The following is a 20,944-nucleotide window of genomic DNA, read 5'->3' on the forward strand; positions in this document are numbered from 1 at the left end:
GATAATTCCTCAAGCGTGCTGCAATTTTCTACGTATCAGAAGCCTCTTAACAAATATCTCTACATACCATTCGAGTCGTTTCACCCCTCTAGCAACAACAAAGCTTTTATAAAAGGGGAGCTTATGAGATATGCTAGAAACAGTTCTTCTTTTAAGTCTTTCTGTGAGACTAGGGATACGTTCTGGAAGCGAATGCAACTTAGAGGCTATCCTTTTTAAGTTTTTTCTGCCACCGTTTCACGGTGTGCGTTACCACGACAGGGAGACCTGGATCTCCCGGCCACCTAAACATAGATCTCGGCCAAGCAGGACTCTTGCCTTTAAGATTACGTTCAACTGCAGTCATGCCCGTATTAAGAAGGTTATCAGTAATATTCTGCCAGACTTAGATTGTACTGTGTGTTACAAGAAAACTGTGACAATAGCTAATCTATGTAAGTAAGTTTTTTGGGGGCCACGGTTTTAGCTAAAACCCTGGCCCCCAAAATATTTTTCTCACCTTGCCTTTCACGAGTTAAATTTTTCACAAATTTTTCACAACTTCGCCTGTTCCTGTTCGTAAGTCCAGCCAAGCCTCTACGGTCATCGGCCTCTGTAACTTTGGCTTATAAATGCAGGCTTTTAGTCGTACTTGTAAAACTCCCTAAAGAAGTCTACGACAGTTAGACGAAACGCGTAGCAAAATACAAGAAGTTTTACAACTACTGTTCGAAGAAGTGCTGCTCACTAGTCTATAATTAAAAAATTAAAAAATTGATTGAAAAATTCCACAAGGAATTGGCAGATGGTATTGACATGGTGGTGGTCGCCAATTTGTTTGTATGGGACAACCAGATGCGCAAGCGACTGTTTCGGAAGTTTTCAAAAAACGACCTGCCGATAAAGTCTACGTTTGCCTTTAAGGCAACTCAGACAGTTTAATAACTACGAACTTACTATGATGACTCTGAAAGGTGAAACATTTAATGGTTTTAAGATATAGAGATAGTCGGTTTTCTATTTTGTAATTGACGTTGCAAGTGTTATCCTCAAAGTGCATTGGTTTACTGAGACAGTGTACGAAGTAAGTAGTTCGCGATAAGCGTAAATCACAAATAGCTCTTGGAGAACGCTGGAAATGGCATTTCCAAGCCTCTAGATTTCAAAACTTTTTGGGGGAGCATGCCCCCAGACCCCCCTAGCGGCTGGCGCCTCAGGCGCTCGCGTGCCCCCCCACTCATATTACCGTTGCTACGGCACTATACACGCTTGCAATTATGAGAGGAAAACTCGACAAAAAATTAAAAACGAACGATGTTTGTTCATTAAATGAACTAAGGTTATTAATATACTGATGTAAGAACGACAGAAATTAAAAACTAAGGATGTTTTGTTAAAATGAACTAAGGCTTCCAATGTACTGATGTAAAAACGATAGCATCATCAAAGAAAACAGTTTCCAAACGCAATAAGTGTACTTTGTACAATTGAAAAGCTAAACTACTGTAGGCCTTTAAACACTTTTTTCACGGCAAAGCTGTAAGGTAAGGTAATAAAAAATTGCCAGATTAGAATGGTTTGCTTTTCACCGAAGACAATGAATTTACTGACTGAAAACCAAGAACCTAATCAATATTTTTGCTTATTAATTTACTTAGTTACTTTAATTTAGTTAGTTAAGTTGGAGCCCTCTTGAGGGCCGTGTAGAATATTGATGGTTTTCGTTATTTTCAGCCCTTGCCTTAAGCATATATACATATATGATTTTTTAGACAGCCCACGTTCCATATATTAGAAAAAGAACCAGGAAAATTAGAACGACTACAAAAAGTCAAGGCTATAAAGTCTACCCTCTTTAAATAAAAGAGAAAGAAACAAAATAAAACATAAGCAAGAAAATGACCAAACCAGAAAAAAGGAAAAGCCACAAACAAATCTATTCCACCTGGTCGGAAAGTTGCCTAGAAAAATACTGAACACGGGCTGTTACCAATTATCTTAACTCAACATATGCATGGAAACTCGTAAGTTGTATTCAAGTCTTTTAACACAAAATAAATCCTGTCATTGTCTCGTTTGGGAATCTCAGAGGTCAAGAAGATAACTTTTGAGTAATTCTAACAATTTCTGTCCTCCTATTTCTCACTCCTTTTTAATCTTTCGCTTTTTAGTGGATGTAACACCACTTTCAAACGAAGCTTGACACAAACCATTGATTGACACTGGAGCAAGACCATCTTCAGCCGCACGTTTCCGGAAATGAAAGTTAAGAGCACGATCATCGGTTTCCTCTAAAATGTCCAGAGCCGGATCAACAGACACCCCAGAACTTTTGGTAGCTGCGAAACACGCAGCTTCAACACGCTTAGGTCCTAGCTCTTTCTGTCTAATGGTACGAGCAAGTTCGTGATACTCTTTAGCCTTCTCAAAGTCGCCTAGTTCCTCATGAACACAACCCAGGTTACAGTAACTGGTTGCCACTACTACATGCTCACGTCCCAGCTTTTTCTCTTTAATGCTAAGAGCAAGTTCGAAATACTCCTTGGCCTTCTCAAAGTCGCCCAGTCTCTTGTGAACAGAACCCAAGTTATTGTAACTAGTTGCCACTGTTACATGCTCAGGTCCCAGATTTTTCTCTTTAATGCTCAGAGCAAGTTCCTAATACTCCTTGGCCTTCTCAAAGTCGCCCAGTTCCTCGTGAACAGAACCCAGGTTACTGTAACTAGTTGCCACTGTTACATGCTCAGGTCCCAGATTTTTCTCTTCAATGCTCAGAGCAAGTTCCTAATACTCCTTGGCCTTCTCAAAGTCGCCCAGTTCCTCGTGAACAAAACCCAGGTTACTGTAACTAGTTGCCACTGTTACATGCTCAGGTCCCAGATTTTTCTCTTTAATGCTCAGAGCAAGTTCCTAATACTCCTTGGCCTTCTCAAAGTCGCCCAGTTCCTCGTGAACAGAACCCAGGTTATTGTAACTAGTTGCCACTGTTACATACTCAGGTCCCAGATTTTTCTCTCGAATGCTCAGAGCAAGTTCGCAATACTCCTTGGCCTTCTCAAAGTCGCCCAGTCTCTTGTGAACAGAACCCAGGTTATTGTAACTAGTTGCCACTGTTACATGCTCAGGTCCCAGATTTTTCTCTTTAATGCTCAGAGCAAGTTCCTAATACTCCTTGGCCTTCTCAAAGTCGCCCAGTTCCTCGTGAACAGAACCCAGGTTATTGTAACTAGTTGCCACTGTTACATGCTCAGGTCCCAGATTTTTCTCTTTAATGCTCAGAGCAAGTTCCTAATACTCCTTGGCCTTCTCAAAGTCGCCCAGTTCCTCGTGAACAGAACCCAGGTTATTGTAACTAGTTGCCACTGTTACATGCTCAGGTCCCAGATTTTTCTCTTTAATGCTCAGAGCAAGTTCCTAATACTCCTTGGCCTTCTCAAAGTCGCCCAGTTCCTCGTGAACAGAACCCAGGTTATTGTAACTAGTTGCCACTGTTACATGCTCAGGTCCCAGATTTTTCTCTCGAATGCTCAGAGCAAGTTCGCAATACTCCTTGGCCTTCTCAAAGTCGCCCAGTCTCTTGTGAACAGAACCCAGGTTATTGTAACTAGTTGCCACTGTTACATGCTCAGGTCCCAGATTTTTCTCTTCAATGCTCAGAGCAAGTTCGTAATACTCCTTGGTCTTCTCAAAGTCGCCCAGTTCCTCGTGAACAGAACCCAGGTTATTGTAACTAGTTGCCACTGTTACATGCTCAGGTCCCAGATTTTTCTCTCGAATGCTCAGAGCAAGTTCGTAATACTCCTTGGCCTTCTCAAAGTCGCCCAGTTCCTCGTGAACAGAACCCAGGTTACTGTAACTAGTTGCCACTGTTACATGCTCAGGTCCCAGATTTTTCTCTCGAATGCTCAGAGCAAGTTCGCAATACTCCTTGGCCTTCTCAAAGTCGCCCAGGCTATTATGAACAGAACCCAGGTTATTGTAACTAGTTGCCACTGTTACATGCTCAGGTCCCAGATTTTTCTCTTCAATGCTCAGAGCAAGTTCGTAATACTCCTTGGCCTTCTCAAAGTCGCCCAGTTCCTCGTGAACAGAACCCAGGTTATTGTAACTAGTTGCCACTGTTACATGCTCAGGTCCCAGATTTTTCTCTTTAATGCTCAGAGCAAGTTCCTAATACTCCTTGGCCTTCTCAAAGTCGCCCAGTTCCTCGTGAACAGAACCCAGGTTATTGTAACTAGTTGCCACTGTTACATGCTCAGGTCCCAGATTTTTCTCTCGAATGCTCAGAGCAAGTTTGCAACACTCCTTGGCCTTCTCAAAGTCGCCCAGTCTCTTGTGAACAGAACCCAGGTTATTGTAACTAGTTGCCACTGTTACATGCTCAGGTCCCAGATTTTTCTCTTTAATGCTCAGAGCAAGTTCGTAATACTCCTTGGCCTTCTCAAAGTTGCCCAGTTCCTCGTGAACAGAACCCAGGTTATTGTAACTAGTTGCCACTGTTACATGCTCAGGTCCCAGACTTTTCTCTCGAATGCTCAGAGCAAGTTCGTAATACTCCTTGGCCTTCTCAAAGTCGCCCAGTTCCTCGTGAACAGAACCCAAGTTACTGTAACTAGTTGCCACTGTTACATGCTCAGGTCCCAGATTTTTCTCTCGAATGCTCAGAGCAAGTTCGCAATACTCCTTGGCCTTCTCAAAGTCGCCCAGGCTATTATGAACAGAACCCAGGTTATTGTAACTAGTTGCCACTGTTACATGCTCAGGTCCCAGATTTTTCTCTTCAATGCTCAGAGCAAGTTCGTAATACTCCTTGGCCTTCTCAAAGTCGCCCAGTTCCTCGTGAACAGAACCCAGGTTATTGTAACTAGTTGCCACTGTTACATGCTCAGGTCCCAGATTTTTCTCTCGAATGCTCAGAGCAAGTTCGTAATACTCCTTGGCCTTCTCAAAGTCGCCCAGTTCCTGGTGAACAGAACCCAGGTTATTGTAACTAGTTGCCACTGTTACATGCTCAGGTCCCAGATTTTTCTCTTTAATGCTCAGAGCAAGTTCGTAATACTCCTTTGCCTTCTCAAAGTCGCCCAGTTCCTCGTGAACAGAACCCAGGTTATTGTAACTAGTTGCCACTGTTACATGCTCAGGTCCCAGATTTTTCTCTTCAATGCTCAGAGCAAGTTCGTAATACTCCTTGGCCTTCTCAAAGTCGCCCAGTTCCCCGTGAACAGAACCCAGGTTATTGTAACTAGTTGCCACTGTTACATGCTCAGGTCCCAGATCCTTCTCTCGAATGCTCAGAGCAAGTTCGCAATACTCCTTGGCCTTCTCAAAGTCGCCCAGGCTCTTGTTAAGAGAACCCAGGTTATTGTAACTAGTTGCCACTGTTACATGCTCAGGTCCCAGATTTTTCTCTTCAATGCTCAGAGCAAGTTCGTAATACTCCTTGGCCTTCTCAAAGTCGCCCAGTTCCTCGTGAACAGAACCCAGGTTATTGTAACTAGTTGCCACTGTTACATGCTCAGGTCCCAGCTTTTTCTCTTCAATGCTCAGATGAAGTTCGAAATACTCCTTGGCCTTCTCAAAGTCGCCTAGCCTCATGTTAACCACACCCAAGCTATTGTAATAATATGCAACATCATCGGACTCAGTTCCAAACTTTATGAGAGCGGCTTGTAGTAAAAAGTGATAACATTTCTTTGCGGCCTGAAAATGACAATGGTTCTCACAAATTTCACCCAGTTTCCCCATTTCAGGCTGGACGATTCGGGAAAGGGCATCCTTTGAAAGTATGTTTTCAAAATTAAGAATAAAACTTCTTAAATGTAGGGAAAGGGCGTAGCTTTGCAAAATTGAGTCTGACGATTCCTTTGGTAAGTTGTTATCTATGAACAGGTTAAACGCCGCCACAGCGCTTTTAAAAGCTTTCACGTGACGGCTTTCCGGATAACCCTGAATCAGCGACGTAACGACATCGTGTACAACCTGATGTACCCGGATGTGGACACCAAACCCATCTTCATGTGACAAAAGTAGCGAACATCTTTGGAGTTTCATAATTATCATCTCTTTATCTATTATTCCTGCTGCGTTGACAATATAATTCACCACAATATCCTCATTTAAAGCCTGTGACGAGCAGAGGGAGAAAAAACTTAATGCATGATCAATGATTTTGTCTGATTTCATCACTTCTTTAACGGCCAGTGTTGTTGCTGTTGTCATCGATTTCTTGTAACATGGGTTGATCTCTGAAAGTAGGGTCTCTGTCGCATCACGTTGCCCTTTTTCTACTTTTTTCAGAAAGTCGTTCCAACCAAACTCTGAAAAACGTTTGCTCTGTCGAAGTTGCCTCACATAGGTGGCAGCGCTTGCTAACGCAAGAGGTTGGTAATCGAGCTCTCTAGCTACTACTTCTCCCAGCTCACTGTCACTTATACCAGAAATCAGAGCCAACAAAGAAGAAGCTTCCTGGGACTGCATACCCTCGCTTGCTGAGATGTGTTGAATGGAAAGGCCTGGTAACGGTACACACGAGGTATCTTGGGTCGTGATCAACAGATAACCTTTTCCCCACTGTCCATGTCCTTGCCGAGGTAAATGAACATGCAGTTCAGATAAGCTTTTAACGTTATCAGCCAACAGAAGCCAGGACTCGTACTGACCAATCTTTGTGCTGATTAAGGACATCAGGCTGTTGATCTTCTCCTCTGTTTTCAAATCCTCTGAGCTATGGATGTTTGTAATAGCATGTTCCGGGCACTTCATTTGTCGAGCAAACGTGATGTAAGATTCCAGAAGTGAGTCTAACGTTTCCGCATCCAGTGTCATTACAAACACTTCAGAGCAAGAGTCTTTTCGGGCTTTCTCGTAAAATCTCTTGGCTACAAGACCGGCCAGTTGCGATTTACCGCTGCCAGGATTCCCGGAGATATACAAGATGCTTAAGTTGCTTTCATCAGCTCGCTTAAGCTCATGCAGCTGTTTTGTGATGTCAGCAACCTCAACATCGCGACTTGCTAGGTCGTGTGAAGGTTTAGGAGGAAGAATGCAAAATGGGGAAGTGTCGTTCAGCAGTTGTTCGTAAAGAACCTGTCGTTGGTCTTCAATCTCCATGTTTTCTTTCTCTTTTTCTTGTAAGTCTTTTTTTAAATCGTTTACTTTGTCTAAAACATCTCTTAACTCCTTCGTCGGAAACGTCTTTTGGTTTGCGATCTGTTGAACTTCTGTAGTGGAAAGACCTAGTGCCTGGAATGCAGCGAAAACTTTGCCAATAGCAGTGTTAAATTCTAACTCCGAAAGTTGACCTTGGGGCATGTGAGCAAATTCTTCATTGCGAAATTTTCTGAGATTGTCAACATTCGTTTTTACTACCGCGTTTAGACCAGAGATGCAATCGGAGTAGAGAATGGCGTAAAACAGCATGGTACAGTCCCAGTCTGCTCTGTTTCCTTTAATCATGGTCGCCAATAGATGCTTATTCCTTCTTTGGTTTGGCCGGGACTCTGCATTGTAAAAGTCTGTCCCATTACCAGGATCATCTTTCCATTCTCCAAAGGTCATCCTGTAACGACTGTCCCATTCTTGTTTGAAAATTGTTCGCAAACCTTCGGTTAGGATATCAGTTGTGACGTAACAAATCTTGTAATAGTTTAGTTGCTCATCGGTATATTCTTTTGCAGCGGCCATGTCTGTTGCAGACGTGTCTTGCAACCCTTTGTTGAAAATACGTCTATTAGCTAATGATAAAAATAATTACCAAATCTACAACTTTAGAAATCAAATTACTTCAACCTCAGGCAAAATACTGGCAACAGTACTTTTAACACCTGTGTTAGCGGCAAAGGAGCTCCGTACTGAAAGACGTCATGCAGTCTTCTTGCAGGGCGTTAGTCGATGAATCAATTTCAAATCATTCAGTCATGAAAATCAATAAAAGGAAGTAGAAAGTAAATAAGAGAGAATAAAGCTTGGGAATTAAGGTTCATTTATAAAACCAGGACCACAGAACATCATGTCAAATTCCGCAATATTCTTTAACATTTTTAAACATCCTGGATCATTTCGGAATTATCCGAAACACTCCAAAAGTAAAAAATTGTGATACTTATGAATTAAAAGGTAGTCTATGACTGTATGTAGGTAGAAAAGAAATGTGGTATAAAATGTAGAGAGGTTAATGAACGGCTCTTATCGATTCCAAACTTAATTAGAGCAGAGTTTGAACACTGTTCAATTGACAGGCCGAAGAGGTACATGTATTTTAATACATTTTTTAAAATGTGCATCAACTTTATTTCAGTAGAAAAGCTCGCCATTTCGTGCGCTTTGCATATCTACCTATCTAACGCTACCTACTCTACTCGAGTCCGAAAGTATCACGTTCAAGCCCTGGCTGCTTCAATTTCTTTTGTAGTTTTCTTTTTGTTTTTCTTTTCTTTTCTCATTTAAATTTCATTTTATTTAAATTCAAATTCTTCTTCAAAGGATATGTTAGATATGTTCAGAGTAAACGCACATGTGCAAACGTTTGACCACATAGCTCATACAAAGAATGACACGTTACCCGACCTCCCTAAAACAATGATTTTACATACTGCCCGCCCCCTCTCGATTTCCTTCCCCCCCCCCCATCCCCGGCAATTATTGTGCAATCCTTAAACCGAGCTGCGCGCGCGATCTACACCATTTTGAAAAAGATAAATAATCAATACGGATGTTTGGATGTCTGAATGATAAACCTTCACGAGTTTTTATCTGAATTTGTGACGAAACGACTTTCTACGTGGATAGAATCGACTTAATCGATGTACCGAATCAACTTCAGTTTGTATCGAATCAACTTATATTGAAATGACTTTGTATCGACACGACCGTAAACGGTTATATTTATTCAACGCCATCGCGTGACCTATCGTTTTCTCTTTAAGTCTGTCACGCACATCGACGCTGAACATGTGTCGTTTCCAAATGCTGAGTTGCATGGAAAATTAGGCGATTTCACGAGAAGTTGTTGTAAATTCCTTAAATATTCCAGAAACTATTCCATCCCGCACAGAAACGAGGAAAGAAAAACGAATTCTACGATAATGATTTTTTTGTTTCAATTCTAAAAATAAGCGTGATCACTTCATTAAGAACACAGCGGTCTTCCTCTATGAGGCTTGGTGGATGTGGTAGCCACTGCGAGCTCGAACAATCTACAATGTTTAGTCGCCTTCCTTGAAAACAGGCGGCGAATAAATTCTTTAGAAGATAACTGATTAAAGAGACTATTGTTAAGAGAGTGCCTTTCAGCAAAGTGAACTGATTGGGTTAATGTAAGGCGCATTTACATTGAGATCCTTCTTAGACTGAGTGACTACTTCATCAGACAAACAACTTATTAGTCAAGTACACACCGCGGTGTATAACCACAACAAGCCGTGCGCCACTGCGCGGAAATATATGAAACTTAACGCTTTCCCTAGAGTGCACTTTTGTTACAAGAGTCGGGGATTTCAAGTGTAAACGTGCCACTTTATGGAGCATGTAGTTTTACATGCTTTACTAAATAAGTTAGTACACATGCACCCCTAACTAAACTACTGCGATGTTATACTGGCCTGAACAGAGGCATGTATTAAGTACAAACAATTAGTAACTGCGTAACAGATATTGATCGTAATTATTTTTCTTGATTTGTGGAAGTCAAAGTCAAGTCAACGGTTAAATTGCCCATTTGAAAAATTTATCGCAAGGAGGAATTGCATTTGTCTAGTGAATCTTGGTAGTGAGCCACCAAGTGCACGAAAACAACATTAGCAGACATAAGCGGAAAAAAAAATCAGCAATCTTACCTCAATGCCTGATCTTACATCGCGTGATTACCAGTCGCGAAGGCGGAAATTTCTGGAGGAGGGTTCTTCGTGATTACAGACAGCAATTACCTCAACATCACCGTAAATGAAGATTAACTATCAGTGCCAAGGTCTTGAAGCGATTGATCAAAGTTCCCAAGTTTTTTCACAGCAATTCAGCGACTGACTGCCAAACTATAAATCGAAGAAATGAGCGGAAGTCGAAACTGAAAGTATTTGATCAACACAAATCACAGGCTTACCATCTTAAATATCTGTGGGTTTCTATGGTAATGGCTTCCTATGGCATTTACCAGGGCATTTACATAGCCGTTATCAATGGACAGAGCTGAATAATGTAAACGCATGTGCTAGGTTTTGCCGCGGAAACACGGATTTTGAGTCGTTCGCATGGTTGATTTCCTATTCTGTTGCTTCGAGGCGTCGTTTTCCTTGCCGCTTTTCTTTTACAGAACAACCTCCAAAAACTTGGTACACCCCCTAAAAATTTTCAAATATTAATTTACTCCTTAAAACCTTCGGAAATAGGAAAGTGCCTTCAAAGAAAACAGAGTTCCTCGGTTTTAAAAGTCAGCCCTCATTATTTTCCGCTAATTTTTCGCGAAATTTTAGACCTTGAACACTTGAGCCCGCGTTGTTGGACACATAACCTCTGACATTGCATTTCATTATTCAGCTCTGTCTTATCAATGAAGTTCAAATAATTTATATTGCCTCCAGAATCTATCCCTTGTAGTCAGTCTTCACCAAAAAAATCAGTTCCGAATAAAAATGAATAGTTCATTACTTGTTTGGAAGTGTTTTTTTTTTCTGCCAGAAAGCCTCAAAATCGCTCGTTTCGGGCTTTCAAACTTCGGCGGTTAATTCGGCTCGTTCAAGTGAAGAAATGCCAGTTGAATTTCGGTAGGAAAATAAGACCTAGAAGGTAGAACATTTTTGCCTCGAATACGAGGTGGTGTGGGATCTGGAGACCTAAGCTGCCTGCCTTGTTGCATTTCTTCACTTGAAAGAGCGAGCCGAATATATTAACCGCCGAACTTTGAAAGCCCCAAACGAGCGATTTTGAGGCTTTCTGGCAGAAAAAAAACACTTCCAAACAAGTAATGAACTATTAATCTTTATTCGGTGCTGACCTTTTTTAAGACTGGCTACTAGGGACAGATTCTAGAGGCAATATATTTGAACTACATTGCTAACGGCTACGTAAATGCCACAGGTCAGAACCCATTACCATAGAAACCTGAAACCAGGTAGGCCTGTGCACAAATGTTATGGTTCGCTTGGGGACCTGGGAATAGTGAAAGGAGAGTAATAGGGATATGGATAATAGAATCGTGAGGTGGGAAGAAAAACAGACAGCGGCTCAAGTTTGTTTTTGTTGTTATTGTTGTTGTTGTTGTTGTCTTTTAATCCAATATTCTCATTTTGCCTTGGCTTTTCTTAGGATGCAATTTTGTGTCCCAGTGTCTCACTTTATGAATTTTTTCTGGGTATTTCATGGTGCATTTAGCCCTTGCTAACATATCACTGATAGAAAATAAAAACAGCCATATGTTCATGGTCTAATTGAGTTCCCTGATAAAGAAACTTTCGAAAAAAGAAATATTAATGACGTAAGTTCGTAAGTTGTTTAAAACTTCCTTTTCTTATTTCATACCGCTCACTCCAATGCCATTTAAATAGATTGCATTTTTGCCTTGTCCCCATATTTCTCTCTGCATTCTTGAAGATTAAAGACTGGGGAGTGATATTCTTTAATATTTCACTGTAACTGTCATAATTAACTGGAAGTTGATCAGAACTTTATGTGAGACTTCGAAAATTGACTTTGTGGTGTCATTAACAATCAACAACTCTAGGAAATTAACTTTTAAACTGTTTTCTGTTTTCAATTGTTTTGATATTCTGTGAATGACGGACAAAACAGGCTAGTCACAAGATAGAACTGTACACAAAATTGAGCTGTTTACTTCCTTTCCAAGGAACATCGTTTCTTTATCAATGTATTATGTGCCATCAACTCCCATCACTCTAACCAAGTTTATCTCTACATTAAATGTGTTTAACAAGGATCATTCCAAATGAGAAAGCAAAAATTTTTCAACTCTCTATACGTCTTTAGTGATCTTGGATCATTTGGTCACATCTGTTGAGTTGAGTTTCCGTTCCATGTGTTATTGTCATCATCTTCATCATCTCTGTTGTGAAGCCGGTGAATTCCACCTTCTTTCTTTATGGATGAAACACCACCTGGGACTCTATGACGTACACCAGAACTGCCACGAAAAAACAACAACAACAAAACCCACAGCAAGATTGGCATGCAGATTTAGGAAGTAGGGGTTTAGTTGTTGTGCATGACCCTCCCTTTGACTAAGAGCCTGTTTATCTTATTTATTATTATTTTTGGTATGTTTTTATGTGCCAAAATTCACACAAAACAACATTGTATTCCTTGAAAATGACAATCTAAACCAAGAGATCAGATTTGTTTTTGTGAAATTTGCAAACTGTGATAATTGAATATTTAGTCCAAAGTCACCAGTGGAATAAAACTTGTGCTTTCAAGTGGTCATAAGTTGTTACATCTTCCAGCACTTTTCGTTGACCATTGAGACAAAAAAAAAATTATGGGCAATAAAATTAACTATAAATCAAATTCTTTACACCTAATTTCAGGGAATTCTTTTCCCCTTTTTTTTTAAATATTTGAGAAAAGTTTCATTCTTGACTCCAACGAAAAGGCAACCGAACAGTTTTGATGCAGTTGACCTACAAACTGTGCAGCTGTTTACACAGGGCAAACAAAAAAATGGAGACAGAGACTCACTTTGATGGTGGTGACTGTGTGCTGCTGTTTGTTCTCTGTGGAGGAGGATTCCTTCTAGACTGATCTTGACTTCCAAATAGGAAAGCCTTCAGGAAGTTAATCAATGTGAACAAAGGCGAAAGAATCCATAACAACAGTTCAGGGAATGATGAGTTCCCAGATGGAGTGAGGGCATTACTTCCTTTCTGTAAAATGAAAGTTTAGTATTGCTTTTATCTTTTTAAGTTTTGTGAAATTTCTGATTGGTAGGGGGGAACTGGAAATTTACTTAAAGAAAAAAGAAAGATTTTCCACAAATACAATTATTGTAATAAATAACCAATGAAAAATAAAAAAATAACAAGAAAAGGTTGAACTTTCATAGAGAGTGAAGAAAAACTGCTTAGTTGGATGCCTGTGGCACTCAAGCTTTTCTAAAACACAACCCTGCTTTTATTTTCTAAAATTGCAACTATAACTCATACATTCATATAAACAAAGAACTCATGGGTGGACCAAGCCATAAGCAAGGTTCCCACGTGACAAATGTTCACTCTTTTCAATGCCGGTGGTTTACAGAAAACCTTATGTTGATCTCAAACTCACCACAGCTACAATTAAAGTTGAACTTGGTGCCAGACCTAACTCAGCCAAACTCTTTCCCAGGTCTTCCTCAGTCAGCTCTCGCCTGGGGTAGGTGGTGTACAGTGTTATTGAGCTAGTGCTGAGTCCTAGTTGCTGGGAACAATTGAAAAGACCACATTAATAATTATGAAAAAAAAAAAAAAAAATTGGTAGATATTTAAGATGACATGTTTGCTCAAAAGAACTCAATCATGTTTTTGAAAGGTTTCTAGCTGCAAGGACAATTAACAAATACCAAATGGTCTTAAAGGGAATTCTTATTTGGACACAGATGGGCAAGGTTGCAGAAAATTAAGAATCTAATGCAGAACTAACAAGTGGAAAATTAAGAAAAAAATTTCTTTGACCCCTAAAATAAGAACCTAACAATTGTAGTTGAAGTATATTTAACACAGAATTCACCCGTACTTATCTAAATAGAATTCCCTGAAAGCACATTAAATTCTGCTAATTGTTATACAAGTACATGAAAAAGTCAACCACTCACAGTAATGATATACTGACGTATGGTCTCCAAAGGAGTATCCGCTGGGAAAGAGTTGGTTAATGAACTGCCATCTGGAAGACGAAACTGGAGCCGAGCAGAAATGCTGAGTAAAAAACAAAAAGTCTCTGTTACATGCATATGTACAAAGTAGTTATCGACAATACAATATAAAATTGTAACCAAAGTAATAGCTGTATACTTTAATTACTCTTACAATGTAAGTGAAGGATATTTAAGAACTCTAAACCTTTACAAATGGCATGTTTCATTGCATTTCTACCTTACTTACCATTCACTCTTTCCCAGCCTCTCACTGCCATCAGTCATGGTAGGTGAAGGTGAGACTGAGGCAGCCTGAGCGCGCTGTCTCTCCTGCGCATCATTCTGTCTCCTAGCTTCCCTCTCCACTTTATCCCTTGCAATCTGCTGCCGCACAGCTTCCCTGTGGGCGCGCTCTTTGGCTCTGTCCTCTTTGATTTGATTAACAATATCTTGTGCCTGTCTCTCCTCTCTGTCCCTTTTGGCTTTACCAAGTTCTTGTCCCTGATGACGTCTATCAAATTCTTTCCTCGTAGTTTCCTAAAATGCAAAGAATTCCCTCTATCATCTCTCTGCCAGTGAAGATAACAAAATTTGTATTTACCAGTAGTTTAATTGAAGTGGCAAAGCAGAGTGATTCATTTATAACATTTCTTAAACTTTCTTGAACTTGACAAATACTCAGCTCAAAGTTAACAAACATGATTGCCTATTGGCAATAAGTATTATTCTGGACCCTGATTGAATGAAACAGTTTATCATCACAGAATCCTTCTCCACCAAGGTGTACAAACACGTAGAAAACCTCAGAGAATACCAGATATCTTCCAATGGACTGCATCTCATTTTAAGGGAATTTCCTTACTTTGGGTGATGCTCTAGAAACTGGGATAAGCTGGATCTTGGCTCTTGAACAAAAAAACTTTATTTTAAGGAAAAAATACTGCTTAAAAAAGTAAATTAGTACTGGAAAAAATAACAAAGCTTAATGACACTAACTTTTCAACTTACTAGCCAGGTGGCTAGGGACAACTTAGATGTTACAACAATTTCAATTTGTTTACTAGCCAAACTGGCTAGTGGAAATTGAAAACCACAGGCCAAAACTGAATTTCTACAAGTCTATAGTGTTGAACCCGAAATAAAACTCAACCTCTAGAGACCTTGAATAAGATTAAAAACCATAATAACAATAACACTTATAATGAAAATAATAATAATAATAATAATAATGCTAATAACTTAATAAGATTTATAATACCACTTGTAATAATGACTAAGATAATAATAAAGAGTTTCTGTCATAGAGAGATAAATAATTTGGAGATTGAATCAAAGCAACGTTCTCATTAAGAGCCAATAACCTTTCACTTTTACAAGGTGTTCTGACAAGTACCTGTTAGCAAGTACCTTGCATTATCTCACACAAAAATATTATTTACTAAAATAAGTTTAATTGATAATTCATCCATAATTCATAAAGTGCAGAGCTACACTGTGAGTTTTAACAATCAGAAAAAAATACCACAACTTTATTTAGATTAAAAATCAGACTCACTTGATTTTCTGATTCCTCTTTCCCAACTCTCCTCTGTTCAATGAGTTGCTTTGCTCTGCTCAACAACAGTAGAGGAGAGGTAATTAACAATTATTCCACTCGTGCGCATTGGATATGAGATGATAGATAGCCAACGAGATGCGTAGCGCCGAGTTGGCTATAATCATCTCATATCCAACAAGCACGAGTGGAATAATTGTTTTATTAAAAACACCCCCAAGAAATTATTATTTTGTAAAAAGAAACCGGATTTTTTAGCACCCTTTTGATTTAAAGCTGACACGTACGCTTACCATATTTGTAGATTATGGTATATTGGCTCATATACCATAATGGCTACGCCAATAAAAAGTCTTGAATTGCTTTATCCAATGATAAAGTTTATCATAGTTTTTAATAATATCCATTATAGTTTTTAATAATATCCATTATAGAAGCGGTCAGTTATGAATAACAGGGCTCGACACTAACGGTAGCCCACTAGCCACAGACTAGTAGAAATTCAGTTTTGGCTAATGGTTTTCTATTTCCACCAGCCAGTTTGGCTGGTAAACAAACTGAAATTGTCGTAACATCTAAGATGTCACTAGCCACTTGGCTAGTAAGTTGAAAAGTTAGTGTCAAGCCCTGAATAATTATTTGAAAACACTTAATCAAGAATTGAACATGTTCAACAATTAGTTCTAGAAGCGTTCCAAATTGGCTACTACTCACAATATTGACAAGTCAAAACATGAATACACAAAACCATCCTTGTATGAAGCCTAACACCACAGGCTACTTTCTTAAGTTTATATGCATCGAATAGATTGGTGACCTGTGCAAACTTTTTCAACAGATATAAGACTAACCTTTCCACTTTATCATCTAGCGATTCCCCCTGTTGATCCCTGCTGTGAGGTTCCTAAGCATTTACCATAAAATTAATTACTTGTTGTGGTTCATACTATTCCTAAGTTTACAAAAGCTCAAATCCATTACATTTTGATTCTTTTTGGTCCAAGAAATACATGTACAACCATGGCCTGGGACAAACACCAACCATGACTAGTTCCCTTAAAAAATTTCCAAAAATAGACAATTTGATTTAATGGCACACACTGTGATACAAATTCTTCAATTTCTGCTTTGAGGGGTCTAAAGAAGAATCTGATTGTTTTTAGCTTCCAAGTATTTTTCCGATATAACAGTTCACATACTTAAAGGCCCATTTCCAACTGAGATGCCTTGCGCACCCGGATCATTTTTCATATATGAAAAATGCGCTATTTTCCTTGTAGTTGCAGAATCGCTTTGATATCTTCTTCCATATTACTAATTAGGGCTTTCAAAGGTCCATCTTGAATCATGTGGGAACAACAAACTATTGTAGTATCCATATCAGTAAATAGTTTTTAATTCTTACATGTATGACGGTGAAAAACGTCAATTGAAAAGTTGATGCCGCCGAAGAAGCGGTCCAGAGGAAGACTGAGTCTGCCCGGCTCGGCAAAGGTTATTCAACTTCGAGAGTCTATGTATGATTTATGGAGGGCAACACTACAGACAGTAGTGTAGTTTCGGTAACACTACAGACAGTACTTTTGCAGAAATGTTATTGCATTGTTCCTAAGATGGAACTAGAGACTCTGGGTGGTTTTTTCGAGATGAGAATAATTATTTGACTGATTTTTACTTGAGATCCTGAGATATGTATATAAGTGATCTCATTTGTAGAAGTCATTATTCTATAATTGAAATGTGTAAAGTAAATCAGTTTTGGCCAATATTGGTTATTTGTTTATATTTTATTTAGTGTGGAAGCCAAACAATTTCCTTCTACATCAGGTAAGCTTTGTACAAGTTTTATACAAAGACTCGATTTATGATTTTTCAGTCTCAAATATTTAGCTGCAAATTTGTTTACTGTGTTATTCACCAAATCTTTGTTTTCCTTTTTAATAGTGTTTGTGAATGACTATCAGAGTTCGCCATTTAACAATAGCGCGATTCCAAAACAAAAACAAACGACTGCAAAGGATCTCGGATGGAAATGGGCCTTTAACATTCTCTGGATCAGTGGATGATTTGATACAGAGGCTTTGAACTAATTCTCTTTATTATTCCAAGCTTTTGCCAATCTAAATCATTTTCACATAATTTCTCTGACTGATATCAACATGCAACTGAAAGACAACTTCAAATTTTTATTCTCTTTAGTATTTTTCCCACCTCTGATGGCCCTGGTCTAGGTTCAGTCTCTCTGTTAGAAATCTCTTGGTTCTGTTGTGACACAGGCTCTGCCGAAGAAGTGCTACTCACAGAAGATGGCTGGCTTGCACTGGAAGCTTCTTTGTTCTGAGACACAGTGCTTAATGCAGATTTTGTTGAGGGGTTTTTTGGAGCTGACTTTAAGTGAGTCTGAAATGTACCAAAGCCCAAAATTCAAAAGATAAAGTTAGCATAATTAATAGGGTATGAAAATTAAATGCTTCAAGTCAATTTTCAATTAGATAAAGACTGCATTTTGATAGATACTAAATTTCAAAACCAGTATACGTTGATACATAGTTTATGAGGGTTACCCTTCAAATAACACATGACTGCGAAAGTCTACCATATTTTTAATATAAATATTCATAGTACCTCAAAAACCTTCTCTGCTTTTGTAACAAATTGGTCAACAGGAAGACTTCCACCAACAACCTCTAAAGGCAAACCACTTTCACCAATAAAATAAGTGGCAGGAATGCAAACTATAGGGTCTGAATATTAAGATGACAAATTAAGGAATTTTTTCATGTCAAATAAGAAAGTCTTTCTACAAGCAGCATATTATTATAATTTTCTACAGATCTGCAAGTGAATATCAATATCAATAATAATCATATCAATAAGTGAACTTTTAGAAGGGTTTCCTTGTCATTTAGCTCTCATCCATTTTCCTAACAGTCGGTTACACATTTTTATTAAAGTTACAACTACATTTGGAAGCATTTTAAGCATATAAAAAAAGGTTGTTTTCCTGAAGCTTTGACCACTAACCATACACAGCAATTCAATGACTGTAACGCAAATGGATAATAATGGATAATAATCACATAGTGTTTCCCTCAAATCTTTGAAGAAAGTCAACAATAATAATTGTTTAGATTCATCTGCAACAATTTCAATCACAAGTGACTTCTATGCTTTCAAAGGATACAAAGTTTGGAAAACTGCTTACAGTCCTCACTAAAGTTGATCAAGAAGAAATTCAAAGACTGAAATTATCTTACTGAATTATGTTACCGGGGGCCCATTTCTCAAAAGTCCTGATAACTTAATGGGCCTGTAAAGCTGTTCTGTTTTCATTCAAGATGGGGATTTCAAAAGTTTTGAAAATAATTATACAATAAAACTATCAGCTAAACAAAACAAAAAGGGCTAGTTTGGGTGCTAGAGCCTGCTTTCCTATCCTTTAAATTTTGATTTTAAAACATGGCTTCAAGCCTGTTAGGTTACCGGGACTTTTGAGAAACGGGCCCCAGATGTGTAAATTTAACACAGACAAAACAGATTAAGTGGACACTAATTTTCCTTAATAACTGAAGAGTGCACAAACATAGTACAGGGGACACTTTCTCTAATATGCAAAGATCTTAATTCACATGAAAACTCTGCATTATTTTACACTGAGCTACAAGTGAAACTCAGTACTTGTATGTGACACATTCAAGTACTGACTTTAACTTGCAGCCATAGTCACTCTGAGAGGTTAAGACTAAGTCATTTTTCTTTGTTCATAATTTCTAATTCTCCTCTGGAGGCTGCCTATAGGAACCATTTTTGTGAGTAGCTTCAGTTAGACTCCTTTTCAGCTTCTAAGGCAATCTGCTTACAAGGACTACCATGATTGTTCAATTGAAAACAAAAAAGCCTACACTTTGCCATAAGTCTCAATCTACAGACTACTAAAATATTTATTTTGAATGAAGAAAGAGATCACACATTGCAAGTACTGCAGCTAACCTTTAGGATAGAATTCAGGTAAAATAATTATTATTTCTACAGCCTCAATATTATAGAAAAAAGTTCCAGAAAATATGCACTCAAGTGCTCCTGTATCCATTTATTATTACACAGCACTTACCTTTTGTGATCCAGTTTTATTGCTATGCATTTTTCTCTTGAAAATATCCCTGCAATCTGAATTTAACTATCATTAGCTTTTCCTATCCCTGATTTGTATAGCTCTTTAAATCCTAGTTTATTCTAAATTTTATGTAATATTAATGCTGAGGGAGGAGTATGAAAAATTCTCTAAAATCAGAGAGAGAGATAGGGAAGGTTTTTTTTTTTTGAAGGAAAAAAGGAACTCATGCAGGGGAAGGAATTCTAATCCAAAATCTAACTCCCTTTTCCAAACAAATGCAAGATTGGGACTACTTTCTACAACCACGATTTTTACAACAGAAGATTGAAAGAAACAAACAAAACCACCAACCATACAAAATTAATAACATAACAAACAAGCAAATGCAACAGAGTCCTACCAATCTTAAAGAGGATCTGAGAGCATTGAAATGAAATGTAGAAGTATAATTTATGTACCTTTGGATCTTGCCATGTTATATTCATTCTGTTTGTTTCCTCATTGTCTCCTGTAGTAGATTTAATTGGAATGATCCAGATTAAATGGTTAATTTTTAAACTTTTTTATTGTTTTTTTACAAGCCTGGCTACAACCAAAGAAAATACAATAAAGTGTGAAATGTTTAGTCATGAGAGGTGTTGCCAAATGTGGAGTGCAACGCTTTATCACATCTCTTGAAGCATTGAGAAAAATAATCGAACTTGTCACTTCCAAGATCCAATAACTGATCCTGTAATGTAATGACTGCTATATATTTCCTTGTGAAAGACACATGAGAATTTCTCCTTAAAATACAGCATCAAGAAGACAAGTGATGGGAACAAAGAAAAATATAAATTAGGGGATTGTTAGTTGATCCACTACTAAATTCTCTGAGCCAACATCATAAGAATCGTATAGCAAACAGTATGGAGAGTTACTATAATGAGATCTTGGGAGTGTATCAAGATAACACCCTCTTTCTAAAAATCTTGCCCGTTCTCATAACTTAACATAACTTGAGAGGGAATTCATTTATGGATCTCAGTTAGATCAATGCAGAAGGGGGGAAATATCTTAAGAACCATTTACGATTTTTGCTTAGGTATAATTATTACGAAAGGAAACTTGCAGGATTCACTAAAAAAATTAAGCTAACTTATACACACCTTACCTTCAATATAAACGATAAACACGACTCCTTTCTTTCTAGATTCTGATATGGCTGCTGGAATACTTCCTGTAAACCACTGCATGTTAATTTTCGAGCTCTTTCCTTTGGTATATACGTTTTTCAATCTAAGAAAACCGAAATCATCTGATGAAAACTTCACAGTACGTGTCTGTTGGTTGTCTTTTGGTTCCGAGCAAGACTTAGTAACCGAGCAATCAGGTCAAAATTATTTTCAGTGGGGTGGGGATGGAAAGGATACATTTCGTAAATAGATTTCATTTTCTTTCCCCCAAATTTTGGGCTACA

The 20,944-nt window shown here is 38.4% G+C and overlaps 1 protein-coding gene, 2 long non-coding RNA genes and 1 pseudogene across 5 annotated transcripts; 2 read left to right on the plus strand and 2 right to left on the minus strand.

Annotated features, from left to right (window-relative positions):
• Positions 1-941: 941 nt before the first annotated feature.
• On the minus strand, positions 942-10,455 carry LOC148719308 (uncharacterized; annotated as a pseudogene). Its single transcript, XR_015993893.1, has 3 exons — positions 9,813-10,455; positions 3,171-7,688; positions 942-2,414 (listed from the first exon to the last, which is right to left on the minus strand). The product of XR_015993893.1 is annotated as an uncharacterized LOC148719308 (transcript).
• On the plus strand, positions 2,856-3,116 carry LOC148719309 (uncharacterized). The gene is made up of 2 exons (XR_015993898.1): positions 2,856-2,943; positions 3,070-3,116. It is a non-coding gene; the product is annotated as an uncharacterized LOC148719309 (long non-coding RNA).
• Positions 10,456-10,944: 489 nt separating the features above from the next.
• On the plus strand, positions 10,945-18,004 carry LOC148719310 (uncharacterized). Its single transcript, XR_015993903.1, has 2 exons — positions 10,945-11,083; positions 17,167-18,004. It is a non-coding gene; the product is annotated as an uncharacterized LOC148719310 (long non-coding RNA).
• Positions 11,197-20,846, minus strand: LOC148719311 (UBX domain-containing protein 4-like). Of its 2 annotated transcripts, none has more exons than XM_088740748.1 (13): positions 20,639-20,846; positions 19,944-19,993; positions 19,483-19,538; positions 18,556-18,584; positions 17,997-18,115; positions 17,583-17,759; positions 16,223-16,275; positions 15,372-15,426; positions 14,064-14,353; positions 13,775-13,877; positions 13,249-13,380; positions 12,664-12,848; positions 11,197-12,109 (listed from the first exon to the last, which is right to left on the minus strand). In XM_088740748.1, the coding sequence occupies exons 1-13, from the start codon at positions 20,718-20,720 to the stop codon at positions 11,974-11,976; spliced, it is 1,467 nt and encodes a 488-aa protein (XP_088596874.1). In that variant the 5' UTR covers positions 20,721-20,846; the 3' UTR covers positions 11,197-11,973. The 2 variants fall into 2 exon arrangements, with proteins under 2 accessions (XP_088596874.1, XP_088596873.1); XM_088740747.1 differs by having other exon boundaries at positions 17,583-17,771.
• Positions 20,847-20,944: the final 98 nt, after the last annotated feature.

This window comes from Stylophora pistillata, chromosome 12 (genome assembly GCF_964205215.1).
Source record: "Stylophora pistillata chromosome 12, jaStyPist1.2, whole genome shotgun sequence".
NCBI classification, from domain to species: domain Eukaryota; kingdom Metazoa; phylum Cnidaria; class Anthozoa; order Scleractinia; family Pocilloporidae; genus Stylophora; species Stylophora pistillata.

What these genes read in the sequence shown, in the direction of transcription:
- LOC148719311 (XM_088740747.1), bottom strand. Translation starts at nt 20,720, where the DNA reads ATGCAGTGGTTTACAGGAAGTATTCCAGCAGCCATATCAGAATCTAGA. An exon ending in CTAGATGATAAAGTGGAAAG is followed by an intron (nt 15,427 to 16,222) that starts GTTAGTCTTATA and finishes GTTGTTGAGCAG; the next exon opens with AGCAAAGCAACTCATTGAAC. An exon ending in ACACAGTCACCACCATCAAA is followed by an intron (nt 12,110 to 12,663) that starts GTGAGTCTCTGT and finishes TTTTCGTGGCAG; the next exon opens with TTCTGGTGTACGTCATAGAG.